The sequence below is a fragment of the Dermacentor variabilis genome, chromosome 2 (genome assembly GCF_050947875.1).
Source record: "Dermacentor variabilis isolate Ectoservices chromosome 2, ASM5094787v1, whole genome shotgun sequence".
Lineage (NCBI taxonomy): Eukaryota > Metazoa > Arthropoda > Arachnida > Ixodida > Ixodidae > Dermacentor > Dermacentor variabilis.
Genome location: NC_134569.1, coordinates 144408315 through 144432365, shown reverse-complemented (window position 1 = coordinate 144432365; position 24051 = coordinate 144408315). Strand labels below are relative to the sequence as shown.

At 46.1% G+C, this 24051-nt stretch overlaps 2 protein-coding genes across 2 annotated transcripts in view; both read right to left on the bottom strand.

The window, feature by feature from the left end:
• The window catches only part of LOC142572813 (cytochrome P450 3A31-like), a 185081-nt gene that overhangs the window by 44912 nt on the left and 116118 nt on the right, over positions 1-24051 (bottom strand). The gene's annotated exons all lie outside the window — the stretch shown is intronic.
• Positions 1-24051, bottom strand: part of LOC142573347 (cytochrome P450 6B5-like) — a 51002-nt gene that overhangs the window by 25934 nt on the left and 1017 nt on the right. Inside the window, exons 2-3 of the mRNA XM_075683001.1 lie at positions 15630-15726; positions 5127-5179 (exon numbers count right to left, since the gene is read on the bottom strand). Of these exons, the coding sequence (XP_075539116.1) occupies positions 5127-5179; positions 15630-15726 (150 nt within the window). The remainder of the gene's footprint in view (positions 1-5126; positions 5180-15629; positions 15727-24051) is intronic.

Genomic DNA, 24051 nt, shown 5'->3' with positions numbered 1-24051 from the left:
CGACGGCTTGATGAGATTAAGATACCACGAAGCTGGAATAACGATAGTGGAACGATCACGGCGGCATCACTACCAGAAGCCTAGTGGCCCAAGCATGTAGACAACTTGTGCTACTGGGCCAGCTCAGAGGCTAGACATATAGATAGATTGACTCAAAAGGGCTGAAGTAAGCAAACCAATGTTATTCGTATAAAAAATGCATGACAATTTCGATACTCCCTATTGCGAACTTTGAGCAGTGTAGGATACGGGTTTCTATTTCGTGATTATTGACGCAGAGAATTTGAGAGCGAAATCAGCACGCCGACTGATTGCGCCAATGCCGTCAGCGCCTTTGCAGAGGGAAGGGCAATATGGGAACGATGGTATGATGAGCGGCATCGGAGCCGTCTCTTATTCCACAGATCTGCGAAGAAAGAGACGACGAATGCGAGAGCAGTGGCGCGAGCGCATTCGTGCGGTTACGCCGAGGCAAGTCGACGCTCAACGGAGGAACAGGCGCCTAGGAGCTGCACCCTAAAAACACACACACACACACACACACACACACACACACACATTTACCTGCGAGTAACCCTACGCAGTAGAAAACCATACGGGCTTTTCAGAAGGAAAGGTTCGCAGCTCAGAGGGCTTTTGAAAGGAGCTTGTGCGGGTTTCCATCCCCCGGACCCGAACAAATTTTCTTCAACTGCGAAGCTTCCTTTGTAACTTGTGCTACGGGTATTATTCAGAACCTCGTGAAAGCCTGTAAAATCATCTTTTCAGTTCTTCTTTGCCCACAGGGCTACTGCGACCTCTCTGATTGGCTCAAAATGCCGCCATCACAGAATTTGACAACATGGCGAAATTTGAACATGTCCAGAGGAGAACTGTACGTTGCACTTCTGGGCTAATTTTAGTTGGATGACAATATTTCCTTCTATAATATTTCCTGCACCTTGTGGCTGACCGCAGAAATGATTTACCAGAATCGTGGCCTCCGAGAATAGGAATGCCGGTGCGATCTTGAAGGCCACGCCTGCACGTTAGAGTGTCGTCATAAACAGAACAATATATGTTTATTTCCTCAGTGTTTGACAAACTAGTATAAGGATTCGTGGAAGAAACTCCTGCATTCACTGCGCCCTATTTACATCGCGTCCTCGAGCGAGATCGACCAACCAATGGTCATAGCTGTAATTTCAGAGGATGTTGCACAAATTTGACGAAGTTGAATTTTCTCGAACGTAATGACCAACATTTGCAACTGAATGTCATTTTGATACAATGAACGCGCCCTAATGGCGATAATGGGTGCGTGGGGTTTAATGGCGTAAGGGCCAGTTCTGGCCAAAGAGCACCGTGCGGCTGATATAGTGTTCAATGGAGCAATGTATTTCGAAGGGAAGGTGTAGTACGGCTGTGTAGAGGCCTAAAAAAATTGGTGTAAAAAGCATAAAATATTTGCGTTTTAAATTATACAGCGCGCTTTGACCATAAAAGGTGTCAGTGACCGTAGAACTACAGCCTCATCAGGGCCCTAAAGGCACAGACTTGGAAGCACATGCCCTGCAAATAGCAACTATCGCAGCGGCAGCTTCTGGTGCGAAAATCTGCTGCGAATCGCTTGGGCTGATTACCTGTAACACATTAGTTACGAAAGTTGGAACTGATTTAGTTTCAATAAACAGTTTTCTGGCAAGAAATTTTTCTGAATGGAGGGTAATGAGCTGATGTTGGCCATGAAGGTAGTGATTTTCCGTGCAGCGTTTGCATCCCGACACTCAAGCAAAAATTGCAGGAAGCTTAAGCTTCGCCTTCAAGAGTGGAACGCGACAGCGTTCCCGTCAACCCGCCAAGAGGTGTAGACAATGCGCTACGGCGCAGCAGTCACTTACGAGGCGTCCCGCATAGGACTTTGCACCCACCAATCACGCGGTGAGCGTCGAGCAACGCAGCGTTCGGCGCGGCAACGAAACGTGCGCCTGAGCAAGCGGAACGAACCGAAGAACTCGGTGTCTCGGAAGGGGAAACGATGTACGCCAGCCAAACGTCGTGATCGGCACGGGCAGAGAGATAGACAGATAGGGATCTAAAGAAAGGAAGGACGCTTGATTCTGCAACCCGTGAGAGAGCACGGCGAAGCGTCGTCAGGAGAGAGGGAGTCCGGGCCGCGATGCGCCTCGCACCGGTCCCCCCACAGCCCCAATGCGCGCGTGGCGCGCCACCTGTTGGGGCAGTGCCGTACATTGAGAGGAGGGGGTCTTCTGTGTTTGCCGCAAGATGGCTCTGCGTGTGCGGAAAGCGCAGAAGAAACCTAGCGGAAACGCACTTCGCTACTCGTGTAACTGCGACTTCTGCAAGGAACACGCTCATAATTACCAATATACACCGCAGTATAACTTTCTACGGCTCGTTTCTAAGGCAACATCGCTCACGGCCAACGCTGCCGACGACACCGGCTTTTCTGCTACACGAGCTCCTTAACGCTGTCGCGTTAAAACATGGAGGACGGTCAGTCTCTCGCAACATCTAACACAGATGGAAGGCCCCCCGCCAGTCAACAGGTAAGAAGACTAGCGCGTCTTAAGGCGGAAACGCATGGCGCGATTTCAGGCGCGATTGACGTGCAGATGGTGGGACGCGCGCGTCATTTTGACGTGTGCACAGCATGATCCGTCACGAAATCGTGCCGCCGCGTGCTCCTGCTCAGAGTAAAAGAAAAACGCGGCGCGTCCGCCAATGAGAGTTGAGGTAAGTCACGTGGCATTTTGTCACGTTGCATTTTGGTTTTTTTTTTCGCCACCAGATGGCCCTGCTCTCTGAGCATCGCGACGGAACCTCCTTGGCGCAATTTTTTTCTTCTCGGCCGAACTGGCACGCGCGTCAAAGAAAACACGTGCTACCATGATTTCGTTCGCGCATCGTGTTGGTTCGCGCATCGTGTTCACCTAAAGTGGACAAAGCAACCTTCAACGAGGCCCTAATAACTGAAGTGGAGAAGCGTCGCGTCTCATCGCTAATGCTGGCAAGACAATTTGAAATAATATCACTAGTGTATGGTACTCGCTCGCTTCTCATCTTCTCATTTTCATTTGGGAGCAGCACTTGCGGCGGGTGGAATGCGGACGTAAACGAGTTTCCTTAGCTTTGCAGACCATCCAACGTTCACCCAACGATTCACCCAAGCGGCGTCACGTACCCGTCCTGCCTGCACCGCTGGAGCGCGCGTTTCTGACCTGTTCAACGAAGCTAGCCTATCCGTGGCTACTGCGCGTGCGTGACCAACGTCACCTGCGGACCATCGCCTTGAGATAGTCTGCTGATAGGACAGGGTTCCAAAAAGTGGTGATGGCGTCTGTCGGGTTTCATTTGGCAGCAGCACTTGCGGCTGGTGGAATGCGGGCGTAAACGAGTTTCCTTACCTTTGCAGACCATCGATGCCCTCGATTCCAACTTAACGTACACTACCCATGTTTCACATCTAAACCAAAAATTGGATATGGTATCCGGATTCTTATAAAAGCACGTCCATACTTTAGACTACCAACCTTGCTTTCTCTTTATCATGCATTCATTCACAGTCACTTCACCTGCTGCATTGCGACTTGGGGCAACACATATAGCTCTCATCTTGTTACCTTACAATACGTCCAGAACCAGGTCATTCGCATTATTACTTTCAAGTCACCCGAATGTAGTGCATCTGCTCTTTTGCAAGAGCATCGCATTCTCACAATTCATAAACTATTTCAATTAAACATGACAATCCTTGACTATAATTTCCTTCACTCAAACATTCCCCAAGTAATATTTAACAGTGAGCAACTTTCTAATCATAATAAAACTCAATTTGCATTAGCTAACAACTTCTTATTACCTAAAATCAGAACTAATTTTCGCAAATTCACTTCTTCGTTCACAGCGATGTCTTACTGGCACTGTATTCCAACGGAAATAAAGCTGTCTCCTAGTATAGGCAGCTTTAAAAAGCATTTATTCTCATATTTACTTAACTTGTGAATGCGGTAATGTAATTTAACATGTTCTGTTTGCTTCATTATGGTTAAACCATTATAACTCTTTAACATTTCACCACATTTCACCCTTTCACCAACATTTCATCATATCTGTCCACTTGTTTCCTTGTGTCAGTTATTAATAGAACACTGCCTCTAGGCTACATTTCACTTCCCATGTTTTGTTTTGTTTTTAATTCAGTACATTATGTAATTCTTTACAGTGTTATGCCATGTTTTCAGTTTACTTTTTTTCTTGCATTAATACATGTTAACAATTCTACCTGTTTGCTGTATTTGCATTAACCTGAATTGCTTTGTTACTTTTATTTGTTCAAAACGCAATTCTGTGTACTATAACATAATCTTTCGGTTCCTTTGCTGTCATGTGTAATTATTTGTAGACAACTCTAAAACTTTGCTGCGTTTGCTGTAACCTAACTTGTTTTGATATTTCTAATTAAAACAGGAGGTCCCCCTACAGCCTTGAGCTTTGGGACCTCCTTCTGTATACCTTGTTACTGTTATTTTATTTTCGTGAGTGAATGAATAAAATTCTTCTCTCTTCTTCTCTTCAACCATGCAGGTCGCACCCACATAGACCTCCTGACCCGCATTTTTTCTTGCTTCAGTATCAGCGTCCCACTTAATAGTAGCAATCGCCTCTTCTGCTCGATATATTAAGCGGCCGACACTCCTTTTTATACGTGAAGTTGTAAACAAACAGCGGCCTCTCAGCATGCGCAAGGCACGTAGTCGCAGTTTCGCACACAATATTGCTTGCTTGAAATTAAGCTTGATAAATACACTTCGGAAAAAAATGTCGCTGCCCAATTACACTAAGATTATTTTTATTGTAGTTTTCTATAAGTTTAAGGGCATATTATATATGCGGTAACAGAGATAATGCATGTCGTTGCGAGTCATGTTGGCTGGCAACTCGGAAAACGCGGCGCGATAGCGCCGCTGCTTTTTTTCGTACGGGTGCTCGCGCGTCGGCGGCAACGCGGGCGTTTGCCGTGCGTCGCGTTTTTCGCTCGCGAAAAACGCGCCATGCGGTTCCAGCTTTACGGAACATGCTATAACATTGATTATGCGACAAGAGTATGAAAAAAGCCGACTTACCCGACTACATCGCCGTACTGCTTTATCCAGTTGCTAAAGGCAACTACTGCTCCCTGTGACCAAAATAAAGTTTATCACGTAAGAAACTTATCCATGATATAAACAGTGACTCTGTTTAAGGTGCTTACACGTATAATCAGTACTTATTTAACTGTAACCATGAAAGTCAAGCTAGAGTAGGTTTGTGCGGATCTCATTAAAGGAAATGATTTACGTGAAAGCAATTTTCAAATTTTTATCGGAGCCATCGTGTACATATGCATTTAATGGCTGATATTGCACATAATGAAAATGTTAGCGATGCTTGCCACCGGCATGTCAAACGCAATATATTGTTTTAGAAAAAGAAAACTACTTGAGAGAATGACTTTAAGATATGAGTTTAGCATCATACGGTATTACGAATATTTACAGAAAGCGCAAATAACCCTCTTTGCTGTGGTATCAAAACGATAGCAAAAGTAGAGAACTGGACTAATTTAAAAGCTTTCGGTCACTCATAAGTACACCGAAACGGAGACTGAATTCAATAAGTACTCTCTACGGGCGCTACAATGTAATGCACGCACAAAAGCTAGCGGCCGCAGCACTTGTTGCTATAGTGCATATAACGGCCTGTCGCGCATGCAGGCTATATATGTGGCAATGAAACTTTTAATATAAAAATCACGAGAGAGAGAGAGAGAGAGAGAGAGAGAGAGAGAGAGAGAGAAGGCGATGTGAGCAAGGAAACGGGATGGGAGCATTGTGCCACGCTCTAAGCCTTCATAAGTTCCCTTTCTATCTTTCTCTCTTTCTCTCTCTCTCCCGTGCTCCCAAAAGTCGGCCCAACACATGACTCATTAGGGTAGTGGATTGGCTTGGGCGAGTTAGTAACATTACATGAAGGTAGACCTTTGCTCACAAACAATAGAAAGAAGACGGGGGACTTGACAAACACAAGCACAAACGTTCAGCTGAATTTTATTGGCGAAAAGGGTTGAGTTTTATACATAGGCGACGGATATGACGTGTATTCGCTTGGTAAAGACACGAAAAACAACAGCACAACAAGGAACCTTTTAAACCAACAAGAGGGATATGCAATTGGTGACACCTTAAGCCTCCTGTCTTCACTCTGTATCTCGTGCGCAAAGGCCCACCGTCACGTAACTCAGCACTCGGCAGACTCGAAGCGGTGTCTTTGGATCCCGGTATGTTTTCCACAATGCGCACTTGTTCTGGTGCTTTGCCAACCACGCTACGAACGTTTCCCCGCGACAAGAACGTGCAACTTCGGTAGCTTAATTTTTACGCGGGCACGGAGCTTCTTCGCCGCAACGTGCGAATGAGCCACCGTGGCTGCTCGGTGAGGTTGCACCGCTGAGTTCGAAGCCACGGGTTCGATCCTGTCGGCGGCGATCACATCGCGATAGGATCGGAATACAGAAACGCTGGCGTTGAGTCTCTTGGACGCACGTTAAAGAACCCCATGTGCTCCAAATAAATCTAGAGCACTCCACTATAGTATACCTTCTGAAGCATTGTGCGATTTTGGGACCTTGGAATACCAGCATTTAAAGATGAAGCAGACGACACCCGGTGCGGGAATACACATTATGCGAAACATTTTGCCGGTAGTGGGCTAGCCAGCTTCGTTTAGGATTACGCAAAGCGTTAGCACGTGGTCCAACATGCTTGTGTATGAGAAACAGCTACCTGCCTGACGCGAGCATGTGTGTGCCGCCAGCAGAAAGGCGGCGGTGACGAAAATCGCGTGACGAGGGGGGCGGGAGGGGGGAGGGCGACGGCATGATTTTTACTCGAGGAAATCGACGCGAGTTTACGACATGGCGATTGTTCGGTTCGGCATAGGTACTCGACGAGCGTCACCGAGAGCAACGCGCGTTGTAACGTCATCAGCGGATACGTGTTATACAATCGCACGGTGGGTGCATTCTGTTTCATGTGTTTTATGGTAAAGCGACAATGGGGACATTTGCACTCCGGCGATGAAACCTTAACACCTTTTCGATTTGCGTCGATCCTCGTAGCCGTAGAACATGGCGCAGTTTCTACGTAGCGTTAGCTGCCATACGGCGAAAGTGCAGGCGCATGTTGGCCGATTTCGGAGACGGAGTTTCTGATCGCGAGCGCTGACGAGGAAAGAAGCCGACCAACTTGCACGCGACACACGTGACAGCCGTCTGATAGTCAACTTCGGCACGGGAGGAACGCACGTGCAATCGTGGCCGAGTTGTTAGAGCATTATGTTGCTGTGCACGAATGCAGATGTTCGATTCCACTGTCGCTCATGCATTTCTTCGTATTTCCGAGGTCCGAAGTGTGGTGAGGCCGGAAGCACACGTGGCTGTCATGTTTAAGTCTCCGGAATTATTTGAAAATTCCCAGAGGCACATCCTCGATCGGAATCATTCGAAGAAAAGGACACTACTAGTACGAGAAACCTAAACAAACATTCAACTAATGAACAAAAATTAGATAATTAGAGTCCTAGTTATTATTGTTACGGGGATGTTGCGAGTATAGAAAAACTATATATATATATATATATATATATACAGGAAGAGTCAGAGTAATTAAGATGGCTGACCAGCACGCAGCAGCCAGCGTATCCGATCTTCTTCCTCTCTCTTCTTTTATCCTTGCGTAACAGGACTAGCGGATGGCGAAGCGCCGTCTCGGTGTATGGAAGGCGAAGAATTGCGAGCGAAGTATGGCTTCAGCCGCGAAACGTGCACGACGTCAACAGGTGTCTGACTTGAGGATGCATCAAAGTGTAGCGGCTAAATCTCCTAATTTACGTCGTTAACTTGTCATATGGCTTCATAACACTCTCTGCAGCGAGAGAGAAGCTTCTGGGAGACGCCAACCCAACGACATGGTGACCAGAGGAGCACCCAAGCCCCTGGCGCGAACTTAACATCGCGATGAGAGCGGTCGTAACGCTCCTATTGTATATGCTGTGAGGCTAATAAACGATATCGGGCGACTTGACGTGCCATGTCAGCGCGATCGATGACTTCACGAGCGTACTCAGTTGCAACACGTGGCACAGAAGGGAGAATGGCGTCAAACGGTAGTGTGGGGTCGCAGCTATACAAGAGCTAAAAGGGTAAATATCATGCGGTGGCATGTCGGGACGAGTTCTACGCCAACGTCACGTAAGACAGCGTGGCATCCCAGTAGCGGTGATCGTTGGAGACACATATCGACAGCATCTCTGTAATTGTTCGGTTGAGACGTTCCGTAAGACCGTTCGTTCGTGGGTGGTAGGCAGTGGACAATTTGTGCTAAGTGGCAGAAGAGCGGAGGAGGTCGTCGACAACTCGAGGTCAGAACGAGCGGCCGCGGTTTGTAGGTAACTGTCGAGGTGCACCGTGATGGAGGAAGACGTCGCGGAAGACAAAATCGGTGACGTCAGTTGCGCAACTAGTGGGCAACGCCTTTGTTAGCGCATAGTGTCTCGCGTAATCAGTAGCGACGGCGGTCCACTTGTTCCTTCTAGTCGTTGTCGGAAAAGGGCCAAGCAGGTCAAGGCCTACGCGAAAGAACGACAACCGAAGGTGACAGCGACGTAGCATGTGACGGTGACCTAGGAGGCGGCAGCGACGTTGATCCCAAGTGCTCACTGTCATTCATGGTGCGGACGGTGATGCGATGTCCACTGCGGAGCTCTGTTTCCAGCCGTGGTACCCCACACCTCTCGCCGATATGTTACGGGCATGTTGGGAGTGTAGCTTGTATTTACTATATATATATATATATATATATATATATATATATATATATATATATATATATATATATATGTTGCGTATTGTTTCTGGTCGGCCATCTTAACTACTCTGACTTATTTTGTGTATATATATATATATATATATATATATATATATATATATATATATATATATATATATATATATATATATATATATATATATATATATATATATCCAGAGTAGTTTAGATGGCCGACCACCAGCAACACGCAACAGCCAGCGTCTCCGATCTTCTTCTTCCTCTCTCTTCTTTTATCCTTCCGTAGCAATATATTAAGGGCCAATATTGCAACTCACTAAATGTGGCCGGTGACATTGCGTACTTTTGTAGAATCTTCCGGATGACAGTAGTAATTCACAAATTGTGGGACGAAATACGTGGGCGTTCCAGTTACTTTCGTTATTCAATACATAAAAGGGTGTTTTCTTCAAAAACAAAAGGTAACGGAACAACAGTCCATTTTTACGCCGAGTTTGGTGGCATATATGTCCAAGTTGGTACATTAGAGAAATTCATTTTAATTGCATATGCCTTGGAAATTCACCGGCTACAATTCGTAAATTACAATGTATATCCTGAAGTAATTTAGAAACAAGTTAATCAGTGATTCTTTTATTATTTGAATACGTGTTTCAATTTCCAGTGGAAGTGATATCCGCTCCTCTGAATAATCCAGCTCAAAGACTGGAATTATGTTATTTGCAACTCACATTATTTTTTAATTCCAGAAAACTTCAAACAGGTCCCCTCTGTATAGCGCTAAGTGCCGGGAATGTGCCAATGAATGATTAGCATTAATAAAACGTGGGAATACTACAACCGCAAATTGCTGTCCACTTGTTAATTTTTCGAAGGTGGTGGTGGTGGTGGAAAGCCTTTATTGGGCTATATATATACAGAGAGGTGCTCGGGGAGAGACCTCTAGTTGGTCGCGCCCCTTGCAATACTGGGCGGAGTCTCTCATTCCGGGACCCCGTTGGTCTTGATAGCTACGTAGGTCCGCCCAACTAGGGCTTGTTGGGCCGATAGTTCCTGGCAGCCGAGTAGGGCCGCCTCCCAGTCCTCTCGGGAAGGGGAAGGGGTGATGGGGGGAGAGAAGGATTTTGCCTGCATGCCCAAACCATGTGGAAGGTGTCGGCCACCTCCCCACAGAAAGAGCAGCGGCCGTCAAAAGAAGGGTCAAAGTGCTTGAGAACCGCCGGGCACAGCAGGGTGTTTGTAAAGCGCCTAAGGAGAGTTCGTTCGCCAGCTTTACCCAGTCTCTTCATAGGAACCGGGTAACGGCGGTGTTCGGCACGATAGTGCTCAGTAATGTCTTTAAAAGAAAGAAGAGGGCTGTGATCTGGGTCAAGGTCCTCCCAAGTGATGCCTGGTGCCCGGTAAGTGAGTGCGCGGGCTGCCTCATGGGCGGCTTCGTTACCTGGCATGCCTTGGTGGCCGGGGACCCATATTATTGAGTGATGAGTTGGATCGCAGTCGCGAATACAGCGGCGAAGAATTTTGTCGGCGAGAGGAGTGATCCATCCAAATTGAAAGTTGCGACAGGCTCCACGGGAATCTGTGAGGATGAATTTAGAGTCGGGATGGGAGGCTGCGAGGGCGATCGCCACCTCCTCCGCATGCGTTGAGCTGGGTGATTTGAACGAGAGGCCGTCCACTTGTCTTTCCTCGTGTATGATTGCAGCCGTGTACCATCCCCCCCTGCAGTGGCTGGGGCCTGCAATATCGACGTAGAACACGTGTTTCTTAGCGCCATAGTGGCGGTGCAGGGCATCCGCCCGCGCCTGGCGCCGGCCATTATGGTCCTCCTTGTTCATCTTAGTTGGAAGGGGTCGAACGTAGAGGGCGCTTCTCCACAGTTCGGGCACTCGAAGCCTTTCCATCATATGGTGGTCATGTTTAATATGTAAGCGGTCTAAGAGGCGGCGACCGGACACGGTCTGGGCGAGACGCGTGCATTGGTTAACGAGATGCGCCTCGCGAAGTTCCCGATAGGTGTTTACAATCCCCAACGCGAGAAGACGCGCGTTGGAAGTGGAGATTGGGAGGTCGAGGGCTCTCTTGAACATTTTTCGGAGTACTACCTCCAAGCAATCTTCGTTATGTCTCCGTAAGCGTAGGTATGGGGTCGAGTACAATAATCTACTAGTTACGAAGGCATGTGCGAGCCGCAACGCATCCTTACTTCGCAACCCTCCTCGCTTGTTGGAAACGCGGCGAACCATCCGGCCCACCTGGTCGCCGACCTTGCGGAGTTTGGCAAGAGTTGTGCCTGCCTTGCGGTGTTGATTAATGAAGAGACCGAGTATTCGAATCTCCTCTACTTCTCGGATGGGGCCACTGGCGAGAGAAAGCTGAAGTGAGATTTTGCATTTTGGGGAAGTTCGAATATGTACAAATTGAGACTTGGACGGGGAGCATTGGAGGCTGCAGTACGTTTCATGGTAGTCTACTATGCTCGCCGCTGCTTGCAGGCATTCCTCCATCTCTCCTATGTTTCCCGTAGTGGCCCAGATGGTGATGTCGTCGGCGCACAGCGCATGCTGAACACCACCGACACCCGCCAGCTGTGCCGGGAGGTGTGCCATGGCAATGTTAAAAAGAAGCTGGGACAACACAGCGCCTTGTGGTGTGCCCTGTGTTTCCATCACAAATGGGCCGTACTCGGTCTCTTGTAGGCGTATATAGGCCAAGCGGTCCGTTAAGAAATGTTTGATATAATTGAATGTACGAGCGCCGCAGTTGGTCTCGCTAAGGTGCCTTAGTATGACGGCGTGCTTAACATTATCAAAGGCACCCTTGAGATCGAGTGCCAGGACTATCTTGTCGGTATGTGAGTGTTCTGTGGGTTCGAGGATCTTGGGATGAAGCTGTAAAAGGATGTCTTGTCCCGAGGTATGAGGTCGGAAGCCAAACATGGTGTCGGCGAAGGTGAAGGTGTCCTTGCTCTCGAGATATTCCGAGAGGCGGTCACGGACCATCGTTTCCACGAGTTTCCCTACACATGAAGTGAGGGAGATGGGCCGGAGGTTGTCTATGTTTACCGATTTCTCCGCCTTCGGGATAAAGGTTACCAACGATGTCTTCCAATCGGCTGGCAACGAAGTGTCCCCCGTCCAAATGGCGTTGATGTATTCTAGTAGGGTTTCGTACGCCCGATCTGGAAGGTTCGCCAATAGTTTGACTGTTACCTTATCCCTCCCCGGCGCCGTCCCCCTGCGCATTCGTGCAAGAGCCGCGCGAAGGTCGTGAAGCTGGAAAGGCTGATCCATTTCCGGATTATCACAGCCTGCATACGAATAATCCATCCCTCGCGGGTCTCGATCCTGATTGAGGTATTGTGAGCGCAAAGCGTTCGCTAGCTGCTCCGTGTTTCCTTGAAAGTTGTGTAGTGCGCGAGTGAGGTGTTTGTTGGTTTCCGATCGTGTTTGTGTAGGGTCTATGAGACTCCTGAAGAGCCGCCAAGTGTTGCGGCTCGACATATGTCTTGCTGCGCTGTTACATCTATCTACCCAGTTAGTGTCGGCGAGCTGGGCAGCGTACTCGGCTGCTTGCTGAGTAAGGTCAGAGATACGAGCGCGGAGTTTACGATTGTAATTCTGCCGCCGCCATCGTTTGGTTAAGCTGCGGCGAGCTTCCCAGAGGTGCATCAGGTGGTTATCCACGTCCGGTGCACTTTCCGTAAGCTGTATGTGCTTTTCGTGTGAACGGAGTGTTTGCATGAGTCTGTGCGCCCAAGTGGAGTAGCCTTGTTCCAAGAGAGAAGTTACTGGGAGGGCCTGGCGGGAAGCATTCCAGCCGGGGAGTTTGGCTTGTGCAAGGGGACGATGTAAGGGTCGAGTGTAAATGATAGTGTTCAGTATGCAGTGGTCGCTACCGAGGGTCTCCTCGGTGTTGATCCAGTCTGCGTGTTGGATGTGTTTCGTGAGGGTAAGGTCGGGGCAGGTGTCCCGAGTGATAGAATTCCCTACACGTGTTGAGTGGACCGGGTCGGTTAGAAGAGTGATGCCCAGCGTAGATATAAGTCCCGCCAACTTACGACCACGCGGCTCTTCCTTGCGATAGCCCCACATGGGACAGGGGGCGTTAAAATCGCCCACTATCATCAGGGGATCGCGACCCGCGATCCTCAGCGCTGCGCTAAAGATGTTAGAAAAGGTAACGTTTTTTAGTTTCGGGGGGCAGTATATATTAAGTATGTGTACGGGGCTATCTGTTCGCCGCAGGGGGAGGACAGAAACCATCACGTAGGAATATTCCAGATTTAGGTCGAGATCAACCTCCTGCGCTGTGTAGCCTTTATGGACTAGGAGACAGGTGGACGGGTCTCGCTGAAAAGCGTTATAGCCCGAGAGCTTAACCGCAGCCCCGGTTTCTTGCAGTGCAAGTACTGCGGCGGGGTATTCGAGGTTTTCAATGTACGCCCTTAAGTGGGTGCGTTTCGTCCTGTCTTTGAAACCCCGACAGTTCCACTGTACAAAAGAGAGAGCTTGCTGTCCTTGTGGGGGGCGCCGCCCTCTAGGGAGTTGGTTGGGAGGGGACGCAGCCATGTTGATTTGAAGGGAGATCGCCTTGGCACCTGCAGCTGGAGTGATTCCGGATCCTCCGAGAGTTCGGTTAGATCGATGGGTCGGGCGAATTTTGATGGGCGGTTCGCGTCTTTGAGGGGTCCCGTTTGGCGGAAAATCCGGGGGTTTGACTCTAGCCACGTCTTAATGTTGGCCGTCACGGCGGCCCTAACCGTAGCTGTGACCACTTTGAGAAGGCTGTCTTGAATTTGGCCAAAATTTGATATCTGAGCTGTTAATTCGGCAAGGGCGTTTTCGAGGGCGGTGAAACGCACGTCAGAGCTAGAGGGTGTCAGGTTCGCCTGGACCACTTGCATCGGTTCCGGAGCTACATGGGCAGGGGGCGGGGAGGACCGAGCCGTTTCTAGCGCGTGAATTTTCTCGTTAAGTTGAGCATTTTGTGCCCGGAGAGTCTCGAGCTCGCGACGGAGGTCCGCGACGTCAGAATTAAGGGGTAGATGAGAAGGAATGTTTGGTGGTGGAGAAGGTAGGGGAGTGCGGGGAGGCGGAGGAGGCCCGTCTCGGCTGCCTACCTTGGGCTGAGACGTATTCTTTGGTGTCGAGAGCCGGAAAGTCCCCGTCTTGGAATGTAGGGGCGCCTGTATCCCGTGACGCTTTCGGGTTAGTTGACCGAGGTGACTTGGGGGCACGTCCAGGCAAGGTGCCCGCCGGTGGCGCTGGTCCGGTTGTGCCTTTCGTCCTCTTGTTGCTAGTCGTGGGAGCTTTTCAAGTGGTGTCAGAACCCGAGGGCACTGCAGTCCGAGGTTGGGTTTGTTGACCGGTCGGCTTGCCCGGTTGTTGCAGCCGTCGAAATTTCGGCACGCTGCTACAAGTTTTTCATTCACCGCGACCAGAACTTAGTGTATTATCCTTCTTCCACGTCACCTAGGCCTTCACTGAAACTACTTCAACCTCGACGTCCGTTTTTGAAACACCAGTTACCGTAGACACTGTGCAAGATCTGTTTGTAAGAACAAGAGGCGGTAAATTGTGGCAGCAACTGAAAGATTACAGAACGTAACTTGCTGTGACAAACTTCTTGCGAACCAAAAGCCTTGTTTATTTGGCTCTACGTCTATTATGCCATTCGAAACACGTGATTACAAAAATTGGGAATGTCACTGATGCAACGTTCATTGACCGGCCCCTCAAGGGCCGTTCGATAGCAAGTTTAGGTTTTTTTCCGCCCTCATCAAAAAAAGTAAGGGTAGTCGTCTTTATTCCCGCTAATTTATGCCAAGTTTGCTAGGGCTCTTTTTGCCATGCTCAAAGGATTTGTTCGAGTAGGTTGCATGCTATGCTGTGCCTACAAATCTTTATTCTCGAGGTATTAGTGCGACAATTTTTAGGTTTTTCAAGGGATGGGACCGAAACCGCATTTTCTCGACTCCAATGCGCACTACATTTTCCGGAAAGAAATTTCTAAAAGGTGTTGCGCTTAGATAGTGACAAGCAACCTAAATAGTGACAAGAATACTCATTGGCAATAAACCTTTCTTTGATCCAACGAAATTCAGACGTCACTGCGCGGGTGCTAATCTAAACCCTCTCAAATTCCGTCACGTTGTCGAATTCTCAATTTTCTCATATCTGATTGGCTGAAAGAGCGGCTACGTATTCTGACTGGTTTAATGCGCCAACATTGCAAAAGTTGGCAGTATCAAAAATTAAATTCTAGCTGTAGAAGCTGTAGTAACTTTGTGTCTGCTCCTCAATTCAGGAGAGACTGCCAGGGTTTCCAAGACGTTTAAGAAATGCTTTATGTGTAATGCCATAGACGTCGCCGAAGCTGACATGCTCTGAGGCTGTTTACAGCGGTAGGGAGCCGTATGATAGCGATAGCGGGCCATGCCCACTTCACAATGGCTCGAATGTAATCAATTGTTATTATGATTTTTCTTGCCGAGTAAGCACAAACCACTATTACACTCGTTCTCTCGTACTATGAAAAAATGCTGAGTGGAGCATCGAGGGCATGGCATTTATTTGTCTTGAAGTATGAAAATAGGAGTGTGTGTTACAATCGAGGGCTGAGCACTTTCCATTTCACGTTGTGAAATATGGGGTAGCGTGACAACCGACACCACATTAGAACTTAGTACATACGGTATTTGTACTTTCTATTTCCCAACGGTTCACCATATAGGTTTACCTTAGCTTTGATTTCTGGTATGTTGCCACTTATCAGGTTCGGGAGAGGTCCGGGAACTCCAAGCTTTCTAAACAATGAAAACCGCCTCCTGCGTGACCTGAAACGAAGTGCACAACAGTGTTATCAGCTCGAATGAATAATCGAACATACATGCGCGTCTTTTGATCGTGGCAGAAAAAGGCTGGTGCCACAGAAATGCTGAGTAAAGTAAGAAAGCTAAACCATCAGTTGTTGCACTAAATAGGGAAAAGTGAACACGGCACGCCTGTGGCGACCAAATCGCATCACTGTGCTATCTGCCTGGATCAACTACTGGTGTCACTTGGGTTCCAGATCACTGAAAAGCGTACACATAACCCACTCTTACTGCAGGCATGCGGTTTTTCTGGCTCGTCTACGACATAATGTTTTCCACAGATATCGGCGCGAGTTGGTACTTCGCAGGCCGTGCTCGGGCTCCATTTTCTATATTCCACCATTTTTTTCGAGGCGTGACGTAGACGGCATGCTTAAGAGGAAGCTTTAGCTCGAGTGCTCCTATCTAAATACATGTAAAAGGAGAATTCGCTTTTCTCGGCAACCAATGCACCAAATTTGACGAGGTTTGTTGTATTTAAAAGAAAAACTTGAAATCTAGTGACTGTTGGTTTCTAAATTTTGAGTTAGCTTGACAATTTTTATTAAAAATTGGCAAAAATCTAAAATTTTCAAAAAACGAAACTATCAAGTTTGCAACTCTGCAACTCAACAACTAAAGATGATAATACAATTCTGTGAATTGCATCTAATAGTACATCTAAAGCGGACAAAATTGGTATGTTACACACGAATATAAAAAAAAATTGAATAATAGGGAAATACAACTTTTGCAAAACTCTTGTAACCAACGTAACAAATTCCCGTAAGATGTGAAATGGCATATCAAATTTGTCCGCTTTGAATGGTCTAATGAATACATTTACAGAACCGCGATATCAGTTCTAGATGCGGAGCTATGAATTTGTAAACTTCGTGCTTCTATTTTTTTCAAACGGTCAAATATTTGAAAATCGTTTTAAGAAAATTCAATCCCTAAATCGAAATTCCGCTTCCAACAGTCACTAGAATTTAGCTTTCTCTCTCAAATGCAATAAATTTCGTTAAAATTGGCCCAGGGGTTATCTCAGAAAAAACGTTTTTGCGTTTTACATGTATTTGAATAGGCCGCGTCGGAGTTGGGCCCGAGCTAAAGCTTCCTCTTAAGAAATGGCGGTGATGGTCCCTATTTGCTTTCGCAACGTGACGCAAATTTGACATTTTGCGAAAGCAACTGAAATAGATGCAGTGAACTTATAATGTTCTTGATAAAGCCATACAGTTTCCCTCCTCAGTTAACAGACGCTGTTTCGCCCTAATGGCGAAGCATTGATTGCCATGGCAAATTAGGAGACATCTGTACGAAGTAAAGAGTTTTATCGGTCGTATACACTTTCGAACATTCGCTTACCAACTAAATTAGCAAGATTGGTGCCATCGCGCAGACATAAACATAAACAGATCCCACTCGATGACCGCGGACGCTCGTTGTCAAAACGGTGGCGTGAGGAAGCGCAGCAACAGCAGCAAGCGATTTTACCTTCGTGCTTTGTATCGCTTGAACGCCAACTAAGCGGCAAGAAGAAAGCACACGCAAAGCTACGAATTGTCGGCCTACCTAGACTGCGCCCCCAAAACAGATCGCTCTCAAGATAAAGCCTGCGAGACCGCGCGTGGCTGCGCCATAAGGAGTTTTTGCCAAAGTACAACGCCTATCTCTCTCCCATCGCCTCTGTGCCACGCGCGACACGGAAGACGGCGCGCTTCCTCCCCGCTTTTCTCCTCTACGCGTGCCAAATGGAGCCGCAATCGTCAGCTCACCCTCGTAAGCTTTTACTTGCGCACACTGCATACGGCGCGCGACGACGAGGTTATCGCCCTAGGACATTGGACGGAACGTCGCAGCAATGGCAACAATTCGCCTGGAGTGTTCGCATAAGTGCTATCGAAATAAAACTCACATGTACGCAGTGCACCAACGTGCGTTAGTGATTACAATATAATTTATTTATTTATCTATTTAATTACTTATTTATTTATGTATTTATTAATTAATTTCAATGTACCTTACAGGCCCCAAGGGGAGCAGAGTGAGGGGGCGTCATTGAACAAATGAAAAGAGAAAACAGATATATGTGCGCTAAAAAATGTGAGAGCTAAACAATTTCTATAGTGATCACGTGCTTGCAAAACAGTGTTACAAATAAAATCGCTAAATCAATACAAAGAGTTGTCGGGAAAGGAATGAAAAGTACAGTTCATGTTTACATAAAAAGCGACGTATCCCTCGCGCAAAATAACATGCATAGCGCGAGCACATAAAACAAACAAAATTGAAAAAATAAGAGACATGACACGTATGTGACACGTGTTATATGACATGACATATGTACAGATGAATATGTTTGTTATGATGAAAACTGTAGGTTCAGTAGTTGCCTGAATTTATCATTGCTCATTTGAGCAAAAGTGCTGTTAGGAAGCGAATTCCATAATCCAATCGCTCGTGGTAGAGCCGGGAAGTTAAATGCGTTTGTGTTGCCATAAACGAAAGTGAGGCTAAAATCACTATAAAGTCGTCGTGATGTGCAAGACACGAGTTCCAGTGGCAAGTTTGGTGGCTTCATTTGGTAAACATATCTAAGGAGCAAGGACAGGAGTGCTATGTCACGTCGGCAACTCAGTGAATGAAGGGAAATGTCGAGTTTTATTTGAGTAGTGCTTGATTGGTAGCTGTAATTTCGGGAAATGAATCGACTAGCTCGGTTTTGGATGGATTCTAACATGCGGATTAAGTATTCATGGTAGGGAGACCATATAGGGGGCGCGAACTCAAGCTGAGGACATACAAATGATAGGAATTGTAATTTACGGATGTTAAACGGGCAGTTACGCAAGTTGCGACGAAAATATCCAAGAGATTTGGAAGCGTTTGCGCATATGCTTGCAATGTGAAAGGCCCAGGAAAGGCTCGTCGTAAGATTTACGCCTAGAAATTTATATAACTGATGCCTGAGATACTATATCTGTATTTATATAATAGGAAAAACTATAAATTGATGTTTATCGCGTGAATGTCATGAGTTGGCATTTAGATAAGTCAAGTTTCATTTGCCAGTCTTCACACCATTTGGTAACGAGATGAAGGTCCTCTTGAACAATGCGATGATCATCAAGGCTGCGAATTGGCCGATATAATATACAATCATCGGTAAAAACACGCATGCAGGATGAGGTGTTATTGGGCAGACCATTGATGTAAATAAGAAAAAGCAAATATTCTAGTACGTTGCGTTGTGGTACACCGGAACTGACATGTGCAAGGGGTGACGTCAAATAAATAATGACTGTATATGGCTGACGATTTGTTAGAAAGTTACGTATCCAGGAGACCGTTAAGCAGTCTAATTTGAGAACGGATAACTTGGAAATTAAACGGCAGTGAGCTACATGGTCGAACGCTTTGGAGAACTCGAGAAATAGGCAATCTCTGAAGATTACGGTACATGTTAAAAATCAAGTCTGTAGTGAATTCTAGTAACTGCGTCTCAAATGACAAGCCTTTTCTAAACCCATTTTGGTTAATCAAAAACATATTTGATTCCAGATGATGATATATATGATATGCAATGATATATTCAAGTATTTTGCAGCAAATACTTGTCAATGATATTGGGCGATAGTTTTCTGGGGAATTCTTGCTGCCACTTTTGCGTACTGGTATCACTTTTGCAATTTTCCAGTCTAAGGGAAGCTGACATGACGATAACTACTGGCGGAAAATAAGACAAAGATTTGCTTGACAGTGTGACTGTATTCTTTAAAATTTTGAGTTAATATTATCAACACCCGAAGAAGTAGTCAACTTAAGGTTATTTATGAGACCTGTGGTACCATCCTCTGTTGCATCGATGGATTGCATGTACTGGTAATCTATATCAGTGACTTGCGGCAGATTTGAATGGTCTTCTACTGTTACATGGATGAAAAAATGCATTAAAGACGACTGGGCATACCTCGTCACTGATTTGAGCTTGATTATCATCACTTAGTGAAATGTGATGCGAGCCACTATTAAGTGAAATCGCCTTCCAGAGTTTTGGGGGGTTATTTTCAAGTAGTGAAGGTGGATCTTGAGAGCAGTACTTTTCTTTAGCCTCTCTTAAAGACGAGCAGTAATCTTTCAAAGATGAGGTATTTATCCCATACCACGGGTGACTTTGTACGATTTGCAGTCGCGTAGAGCCTTTTCTTCTTCTTTCTTAGCCTTCGAAGGTACTTGGTAAACCAAAAGTTCTGTCTAACGCCTGCTATTCTGATTAGGGGGATATAGGTTTGCACTAAAGAGCATAACTTTTCTTTAAACAAAAGCCAGTTTTCGTTGACTGACCGAGCAGGAAACGAAGCTAAAATGGGGATAGAAAGAAATGTGCCAAGTTCTTTGTTAATATTGTCATAATTTCCTATGTTGTAATCACGGATAGTTTTATTTGAGACGTCTGTAAATTTCAAGGGAATCTTAAGAGTAAGTTGTAGCTTGTGATCGCTGAAACCTTCTGAGCAAACAACTTCACCAACTGTATCAGAGGCGTTAGTGAAAACTAAATCTAAGATTCTAGTGCCACGGGTGGGCTTGGTAATTATTTGGAATAAGTTGAAATCTAACATCAAAGAAATGAACTCCATGGATGTATGACAAGAGGATGATAGGTTATTCCGGTCGATCAAAGGAAAACTAATGTCGCCAAAAGGATAGACGATATCAGCTTGACAGAGCTCAGAAGGTTAGGAATACTATTGCGCAGTTCGATAAGAAAGTACTGGTTTGTATCGAAAAGATAATAACAACATCCTATCAGTAGCTTGTTCCTGTAAGTTTGACATTCAGCTCATACTATCTCAATACTTGAATATAGATTAATACCTTGTGAGGTAACTGTACTTTTGATACCAAGGAGTACGCCACCATTTCTTTTTTCGGTGCGATCGCTCCTTAACATGTTAAGTGCGCTATCATGTGTAAATATCTCATTATCTGTTACTTCAGGGTGTTGCCATGTTACAGTAAGAACAAGAATACCTGAACTGCAGTCTTCAATAAATGAGGAAATATTATCGCGTTTAGGCAACAGACTTCGGATATTTGTTAAAAACATCGATAATGATGGTGCGATGACAGGTGGCTTCGACTTTCTGTGGTTCACATCATGCAGTGTGGTTTGCTGCTATTTCCCACAAGGAACAGCGGTTTTGCGAGTGCTATCAAAAATATAAATGGCGTCCCCAATTCCTAGTCGATCGGTCGACAACGTGAACGGCTTAGCTTCTGTTTTCGCAAAAGCAATTAGCTGCTTTCTTGCCTGCCGGGAAGCTAACGAAAAATATTCGCGAATTGAAAAACCCTCCACCGAAAGATGACGAATTCAGAACTTCAACATTTTGGATGACAAAAATCACCAGTCTTCTGGCTTCTGGAAGGACTGAATAGCCTGATTAATGAAGTCAACACATCCATTAGTAGCAAGTTTTCCCTTAGCTGAAAGAGTGTTGTAATCCTAAATAGCACTGAAAAAAATTTGAAGGGACACTTAGTTATCTATACATCGATGAATGCATAAGCATTGCGACCAGCGTGCTATCTCTATATGCCCTTTCAGGAGTGTAAGCTTCGCCTTCATAAGCACCAAAGGTGGAGGGTTCGATTCCCACCATAGGTCAAGCGTTCGACTACCAGCAAAGATCGTGGGTTGGAGTACTTTAATTAACTGTACCTGAATTAGCTGTGCTTTAACTTCACCTCAATTAGCACCGAAAGTCGTTGGTTCGACTCGCGCCAAAATTCGTGGGTTCTAGTGCCTTAATTGTACGACATCTCAATTAACTCTGCATTAAATAAATTCGCCTTAATTAACACAATAGGTCGCAGTTTTGACTCCCACCAAAAGTCATGTGTTCGTAACCTTTTTGGACCACCGGGTGCTCACGCCAACACCGGATTTTCCGCCCCATGAGCTATATAATGCTTCCTCATTAAAAAAAAGAATTTGGTGATTCCGCAGCACGTACACACTCAGTAAATTCCTAGAGGGCAGATTCCATGTAGAAACAAGCGTTTTTCACCCTTACACACTGAAAATGCCAAAATGCGTGCGTTCGCTGACAGATCACCCTTAGCGCACCCGTCCATTCATTTCGGCGTGCTTCTATAGAAGATTGTTTCGTGCGAAACATAGAACTTTCCGAATTAGCGTGCTCGGATCTTTCAACATTTCAAGCAAGTAAAAACCCACAAGCATGTATTTTATCATTTGTCTAAAGGCCATTGTTTGAGCACGTCATATTGTAACAGTAGGATATGGATATCAACCTGCTAGTTCATGTACATGCTTGGTATGCCCGGTGGTGATGGGCATACGCACAGCTTTTTTTTTAGTTTCTTGCCTCACCTTTCGCTTTTTATCACTGGCGTTGCTTAAGCTGTCCCAGCTCTGTGTGGCTTTATACATCAGTTGCCAATCATCAGTGAATAACAGAGCGTGAGCCAGTCATATTTGTCCAAGCACAAGTTCTTTCTGCTGTAGCACTGGGGCCAGAGCGATAATATACACAGGAGGCCTTGCGCTGTTTCATTTAGTATCGGTTGGAATAAACGTTTTCCCGTGCCTGGCGGAGCAGTCTACTACCGCTACGGACACAGCGATTTGTTGTGCAGATGGCATTGTCAGATTGCAAAGGGGAAATACACAACTACTCTGCACTGTTCTCTCCTTCCTACCTTCTATATCTTACTGGTAGTTTCGTTCAAACTGTTCCACCTCTGTATTAGTTTATAGAAACTGAAGCATTGAAAAGCGTAGCGTCAAACTATCGGAACAACTATTATCAAGTGTGGTTTTGTCCGCGGAGCGTTTGAGAGGTGACGCTTCCTTCTAGCAGTCTGCAGGCCCACATTCTAAATCCTGCCTGAGCGGCTTTTACTGCAGCGAAGCTGTGAAGGGCTACTTTCCCCAGGATCGCGTCCGTGTGTTAACGCAAAACTATCGTCACAATTAGCTCCAGCGTCATCGTCTTCTTCGACAGCTGGCTCGTTGGCGCCCCTCGACGCTGCCACGCGAACTCGCTCGTGCCAGTGCTGTCGCCTTCACCGCAATTGTAATAAATAAATAAATAAATAAATAAATAAATAAATAAATAAATAAATAACTTAACAGAAGGACGTAACCAATTTTACAGCGAAGCTGTTAAGCGCTAGTTCCCCCAGGATAGTGTCCGTCTATAGACACAAATACGTGGGCCGATCCAGAAGATGGTGCAATGCCAGGCCTACCCGCGGCGGAGTTGCAGTTGGCCATGAAAGGACCCACATACACAGCTTGGCTGGTCATCCTTCTGCACAGAGTGTTTTTGCAAATTCTTGGTTTACTTCGGCGGATGTCCAGAAAACTATAGGGTAGTGATACGATAAAAGATGAAGTGATACTCACTTGAGCACCCTTACGTGGTTTGAATGCAATAGCATTATGACTTCTCTAATCAATTGGTTACGTCCATGATATGTGATATCATACATTGTCACGTGTCCTTCAGAAGCTCTACCTTAATACCTCTTAATTCACCTGCTCTAATTGGTATCAACCTTAATCCACCTTATTCTAGCGTGCTCTAATTTGTACCAGCCTTAATTCGCGTTAACCCACTCTAACGTCGCAACCACATGGCTAGGACGTCACGTGTACCATGACGCACGCACTAGGAACGCCTTTAGAAAATCGGAAACGTGGAATCGCCGTCGCTTCTGGGAAGCGTCCTCGTCTCGCAACCCGAAAGCCCCGGGTTCGATACCCACCCAGACCCTAATTTACCCATTTTTCTTTCGAAAGACATTCATTTACTTCGTTTACAGGAACCTTCAAGAGAAATTTGACGTCGGTCCGAGTATACTTTGACGTGCTCTTTCCGCCGTCGGCCATATTTTTCCGACCATGGCTCGACCACGCCGGATTTTCTGCCTCATGGCACATATAAGGCTTTCGCATTAATAAAGCGCGGTGTGTATTTCGGTAAAATGCGCATATGCGGAAAAGGTTTATTTCTGAATTACACCTTCACTTGGGTCTATTCACTTACGCGTCCTTTTCATTTGGTACAATTAAGGTAGTCAGTTATAGCCGCGAGGAATCACCCTTGAGGGTGCAACTTTCCTTAGTGTGTAGCAAGTGATTTTTTTTCGTCAATCTTCTAGTTTTTAATCGCATAGTTCAGTAGTAGTACAAGAAAAACACCGCTTCGTTGATTCACCCAGGCAAAGTGCTCAATAAAAGTTGACAGTCACTTTAGCATACGCTAA